The 6,678-nt window shown below is 35.7% G+C and overlaps 1 protein-coding gene across 1 annotated transcript; it reads right to left on the bottom strand.

The window, feature by feature from the left end:
• Window positions 1-1,489: 1,489 nt before the first annotated feature.
• On the bottom strand, window positions 1,490-6,432 carry LOC108374835 (uncharacterized). The gene is made up of 3 exons (XM_017630862.1): window positions 5,903-6,432; window positions 2,364-2,938; window positions 1,490-2,307 (listed from the first exon to the last, which is right to left on the bottom strand). Exons 1-3 carry the CDS (start codon window positions 6,313-6,315, stop codon window positions 1,730-1,732), a joined length of 1,566 nt encoding a protein of 521 aa, XP_017486351.1. The 5' UTR covers window positions 6,316-6,432; the 3' UTR covers window positions 1,490-1,729.
• Between the last annotated feature and the right edge of the window lie 246 nt (window positions 6,433-6,678).

The following is a 6,678-nucleotide window of genomic DNA, read 5'->3' as shown; positions in this document are numbered from 1 at the left end:
AATATTCTTATTTTTCGTCTAAAACTTAATGGGCCGAATTAATAAAAACAAAGCAATTGCGTTTTCTTAAAATTGCATACCTTTTACTTCAATTTTGTTTGAATAAATCGAGTAAAGTGTTAGAAATTTCAAGAAAAAGCAATTGCTAATTTTTTATTCATACGGCCCAATGTAAATATCAATATTGAGTAAATTATCTTCAGTAGTTACTAAAATATCGCAGTTTTCGTATTTATGAAAATTAACGTAATATGGGAAGTGGGCGTGGTTACAGTCAGATTTTGCCCATTGTCAATACCATTCGTCCTCGCGCGAAAGAAGTGCACGGACCAAGTTTAGTTAAAGCAGTGTTTGCATTATTCAACTTTGCGTTCAACAATTGCGTTCAACTCAACGCAGGGTTGCACGAAAAAAAAGTTGAATGGCTAAATGTTGGCTGGCGACCAACTTTGTTGAAAGCGATTAGTTGAAAGGCCATTCAACCAAAAGTTGAATGCAAAGTTGAACAATGCAAACACCTTTTTATGGCGAATATTTTGATATTTTTTCATATTTTGATATTTTTAGCCATTCAACTTTTGTTTCGTGCAACCCTGCGCTGAGTTGAACGCAAATGTTGAACGCAAAGTTGAACAATGCAAACACACTTTAAGATATCTCAATTTTTACACACAGGCGCAAATTTAGAATCGGTTCTCTAAAATCGATTATTTCGAGAAAATCTTCGATTCTGCAAGTGGAATCGGAAACGATTTTTCCATTCCTAGTATACTGTGGTTGCCGCTTCAAAAGCTACCGGATTTGACTGGAGCAGCGATGCGCAGAGAGAGCTTTTACTTTGCACGCGCCCATACAAAATGTGTAGAAAGCTCAAAAGAGCTTTGCCCGCGGGCAAGGCGGTGCCCATCGCCGGACTTGAGTTAATTTATTGCATTCATCAAAATGAGAAATCCTTATCACAGGTCTCCCGATTCAATTTCTCATAGGAAATCTAACTGCCATGTAATACTTTATACGCAGACTGCCTTAAATGATTTGGTGCGAGAACTGGAGTTGTTGGTGGAACAAGCAAAATCCTGTAAAAATGTTAAACAGCAAAATTACTCTCTGAAGTGAGAGTAAAAAGTGAGTAACAACAAAAAGTACGGGAACAAAAAAAGCATTTTTCCTGTAAAAACGTGAACCAGTGATCACTTGACACTTTTCATGATTTTACCAGAAGAAAAAGTCCGGGTAAAATCTTGCAACTTCATTCTCTACACAACTCTCCAAAAACCGTTCTCATTTACAGGATTTTGGAGGAATTTGGAGTACGGGATCATTTTTCCTGTAACTTCCTGCAAGTTCGTGTAAAAACCTGTAAGTTCATGGAGCACTGGATCAGAGCTATAATTTGTTGGCGCGGAATTGTAATTTCGAAAATTTAAAAAGATCATTGTTTTAAGAATTTGTACTAAAGAATTTCAAATTAAAATGAAACCGATCTAAATCAGATTGATAAATACTTTTAGTTTTTTAATTAATTATTGCCTATTTCGTAAAGTTATGAATAAATTAGTAGGTGTAAGTATAAAATGCTATTAACTAAAAATGCTGATATTGAACACTCAGAATTAAATTCATAATCAACGGTATAGTTCAAATGATTCGAGAAAGAGCTGAAGTTTTTGTTTATAAACCGCGAAAATGACAAGGGTTTTCTTTCGCTCTTAACAACAAACAACTTTCGTCAATCGAAAAGCTTCAATTCACGTGTTATCTTCTTAATCTTATTATCGAGCGTCTTATCCTCGGTTTCGCAAATATAATAATGCCTTGACGTGCACTCTTGACCATAGTAATTGTAAATGTGCTTTGTTGGATTATAGGAGAGGCGTAAGCAACGACCTTGACCCTCAATCTCGACGGTATTGTTCAGTATGGTTTCGTTGGCGGACGGATCTTCGTCCTTTTCATCCTTATCATCGCCATCTACATCGATCGCGTTACTCTCTGTATTGTTCGCATGTGACATAGCGATAGATGTGAGGTTCATATTTGGATTGACTGGTTTTGCTGAATTAGACCAAATCCAAAGTAAACCAGGATTCAATCCACCCAACCAATAATCACGTCCACGGTGCTGTGGCTGATTTAGTAAATACGCCATTATCTCCTCGTTTTCCGATACCTTCTCGAATTCAGCGAGATGAGAATTAAGCGCCTTGCAAGCTGAGTTCGCGGTCTTCCAGTTCACCTGCTGATGGCTGTTGATGTAATAGCAATTATCGCTGATGCGGGTGAAATTTGATGGGCAAGGATCACGTACTGAAATTATAATTATATTACTACATAGTCTCATATGTACATGATATGTTAATCACCTTCTTTCTGATTATTTCCAGCCATCAAGTAGTAGATCAGTTGCTCGGCGCGTCGTATGCGACTCTCCAAGTAATCGACCCGATACACGAGCTTCTCTATGGCACCCAACAGATATAAATCGTTTTCGGTTACAGCCCGAAATGGTGGCTGTGGACCGGTGTGTTGTATCGCGGGTGGCGGGTGATGTTGTTGCACATGCACTGGTCGAACAGGTTGTGGCGCTGGCTGGCTATTGCTGCTGCTGCCACCACCGCCCAACCCGAATAGTTGTTGAAAAAATCCCGGTTGTTGACGTTGTTGCATTTGCTGTTGTTCCTGTAATTGTTGTTGTTGTATCATTTGGTTGGTCATCGGTCGAAATTGTGGATTCACTACTTGAACGGGTGGACGCATATGTGGCTCCAACTCGACTGCTTCACCAATACGTTTTGTTATAGTATATACATTTGGACGCTTGTACGCCGAAGAATGATAGGATAACGGACCTTGCATATTCGGGCCCATCATAGACATATCGTTTTGGCTAGGAATGAATGGAAGATCTTTTGACGAGCGGACACTGGGACTAGATTGGCTGTAAAAGGTTAAGAGGAAGGACGGTTTCGGAAAAAAATATATAAAAACGTTAGCCATTGTAGTGTCTTATGGACAACGGATAGATTATTAGATACTGGACAAAAATAGCGTCTTTTATAAAAAAGTACATATGTACATACATACAACATACAGACATATCGCACACCGTCTTCAAAAGAGGCACAACTCGAAATTTGACATTTTTTAAATTATGCGCTAAAAATGTACACAGACCTTTCAGCAAAAGCTGGTAATAATTTGTCAAAAAAAAACAACTAGGGTAGTCTCTTTTTTGTCCAAATGATAATCATGTGATATGAAATAGTCTTTCGCAGTTTCTGACAAACTTTTAATTTGGAGTTGTGCCCCTTTTGAAGACGGTGTGCGATATGCAACTACTTATAATTATACTTTGATATGACAAAAGCATGTAAACTTAAGAGATCTGCATCCAAATAATTAAAAGGACTGTAAGGACCGTTAGCTTACAGTCAGTCAATAAAGTTTAGGTATAGCGAATTTTTTAAAATACGGGCAACTATTTTTTAAATATTTTATTTTTCGATAATTATTTATAAAAATATGGTTAATTCTACAACAAAAAACCCAAAAATCAGAGTTCCAAACCTTGTGCAAAATTAAAGAAAATTCTGCAAAATTGCATTCAAATATTGCACTTTTTATTTACGCTCTTTAGAAAAAAGTTGAGTATGCAGTTTTTTATTCCATTCAATTTTAGTATAACTAAGTGCAAGTTTGAGGTAGCTAGAACTTACGATTGAGCAAGTCGGAACTGGTCTTGTTTACCAGGAAGTACAAGGTACCCGTTGTGGCCTTCCCTCGATTGTGGGGTTTCGTCTGCGGCTCTTAGACAGGGGCAAGTACTTAGGCTTGATCCTGGAAAGGAAGCTGTAGTGAAGTCTATGAAACCAGATTTAAGCCCATCTTTTTTCACGGAGCACTTGTCTGGTAGAACTCACTAGAGAAGGCTGCACCTGTAAAACTGGAGCGTTTACACCGGATCGACCCAATCGGAATTATTGGAGCATTAGGAACCACACCTACACTGGCGCTTAACGTCATGTTGAACACGGCTCTTGCGTATATTGCATAAAGAATTGTTGCAGCACGAACTGCTATTAGTCTCAGGGAAACTCTGTAGTTCTGGAGCGCTTTGACATCGCCCTGAACAGATAGATTGTTGAGCATCTCTGATTTTTACTATGGGAGTATATCAGCGTTGCCGTTTTCACTCCGATCGGAGTATTTCACTCTTTTTTCAAGCCGAACACTTCTAGTATCTTTTAAAAACGCTCCGATCTTGAGTTTATCAAAATTAAATATTTACTATGTTTGTGAACAATTCTCACGAGTTGTTACATTTTTCGGCAAAAACGTCTTTTAGGCCGAAAATGGTGGCACACTTATCTTAGACAATGCATTTTCTTCAGTTTGCGTAAAGAACAAGATTCCATCGCGAAATTGGTTTTCAATTAAAACTTAGAAAAGATATACTATAAAAGTACAAGTAATTTTTAGCAAGAAAAAAACCGACTTAAAAAAATATATATATATATCTATATATTTCATGATTCAATGATCGGATCTAAACCAAATTAGTATTGGACCACCTCTGAGACACTACTTTTCCCTTGCAAATCGGTTGACGTGGTCCAAAGTTATGCGGTAACATACATAAAAAAAAATAAAATTAAAAATATTCCGACGAACTGATAACCTCCTCCTTTTTTGGAAGTCGGTTAAAAAATAATCACTCGTGCTCATATGTATACCCGTAGTTGTGTATGTAACGTATACACCCGTAGCACCATACACCATCAGCCAACACGTCTAATCGCACGCTTTATTTAAAAGTCTTATTATTTAGAAGTAATTTAATATAGGCGTGGAAGATTTTTGCACAGTATTCCTTATGCACATATTCTCTGGTGAAACATATGTATATGTATTTATATATATGTATATATACACGAATTGCTCGTTTAAAGTAATAAGACTATTATATAAATACATACATATATGTAATTTATTAATCAATTTTAGTAAATCACTGTCCTTTCAAAATATCAGTTGAGTAAAATACAATAGAGAAAATTGATATACTTAAGTCAGTAATTTTTCTAAGCTATATATTTTGAAAGTGGCATAAGTCAATTTACTGCAATGAAAAGTAGTGATTTTTCCATGACTATACGAAATTATTTATACTAAGAAAAATATACGTATCCTCAAATAACAAATACAAACAATTTTTTTCGAAAGTTAGCATCAATATTTTTAAATGTGCTGCAACGCAAACCCTTACATACATTGATTTAAAAACAAAGGGACTTATGCCACTTTCAAAAAAAAAAAAAACGGCTCATATGTGTGTACATATCGTCGCTACCATGTCAAATTATCGAATGTGCGAAAATGCTTGCGCAAATTGGCAAAGCAGAGGATTCTGGCTTTACCAAAGTGTCGAATGCCACACTTTTTCCTAATGACAACAACATTTTTTACAACAGTTTGTTTATTCTTCTTAAAAACACCTATTTTCATATTCGATAGTTTGGCATGGTAGCGACGATATATCGTAATGATGAAATAATAAATTAAGTTTACAAAATAAAGTTATTTATATGACCATTATTTGATACCCAAACCTTGATATCTTATTTAATTTTCAAAAGCTTTAAAAATTATATGCACTACGAGTAAATCTCGGCAACCCTGGTACTTTAATTGAGACCAATTATTTTATGATTTCGATTTTACTATTATGAAAACGTGACATAATTAAGTTTGTTTTTATTTCTAATACTACGTGTGATATTTCAATATTAATTTCCGCAAACAATGTAATTACTAACGAAACACAACATGTCCCATAAAAAAAAAATGTTACTTCCTCTGTCACTACACATTTTTGTATGCGGAATTTCGACAATAAGATTACCTCAAAACATAATCCTCTAGAAATTCCCACCACACTAATGGCGAAACATTTTCCAGCGAAACCGCGGACTTCGTCAGTCCAACGTATGATTCATTCGCATATTTTAGCGAAGACGATGTTGGTACGCCATTTATGGTTACATTGCCTAACACCAAATTGGCCAAGTTCAAAATGATTGCCACCATCAAGCACTTAGCAATGCGTTGCAATCGAAAGTGTTCAATGACAATAATATAACCGTCATTAGTATGACGAGCCGCGTCGGCGCGCTTCAAGAACTCATTGTCACACTGTTTTCGTTTTCGTTCGACTCTCGTTTTCATTTTAATGTTTACACTTTTAAGTAGAAAAGCATTTATGCTTGTATTTGATTTAAACAGAGTGTTGTTGTTTTTTTTTTTGGTGTTACACATACAGCACTTCTTTATTTTAAAAATATTTGTTTATTTATTTGTCTTATTTTTAAACAAATTATTATTATCGCTTATTTATTGCAAACACAGTTCATAAAGTTGTGCGTCCACTCACGGCCTGCATAAAAGTTCGACTGAAAATCCCACTTGCCTACAAATCGAAGTTTAAAAAATTTAATACCTTCATCACCTCACACATGCATATGCACATACAAATATTTTACTGAGTAACTCGTATACGAAAACTACTTGATCTTCAAGTTAAATGGTCAACTTAAAGAAAGCACAGTCATACACAGTACGTACTATATACATATAATATATACATACATACTTGCATACTTGCTTACATACAGATGCGTG

This window comes from Rhagoletis zephyria, unplaced genomic scaffold, assembly GCF_001687245.7.
Source record: "Rhagoletis zephyria isolate East Lansing unplaced genomic scaffold, Rhagoletis_zephyria_1.1 Rzeph_scaffold_08178, whole genome shotgun sequence".
NCBI lineage: Eukaryota > Metazoa > Arthropoda > Insecta > Diptera > Tephritidae > Rhagoletis > Rhagoletis zephyria.
The sequence above is the reverse complement of the archived record's forward strand: the minus strand, read 5'-3'. Positions and strand labels throughout refer to the sequence as shown.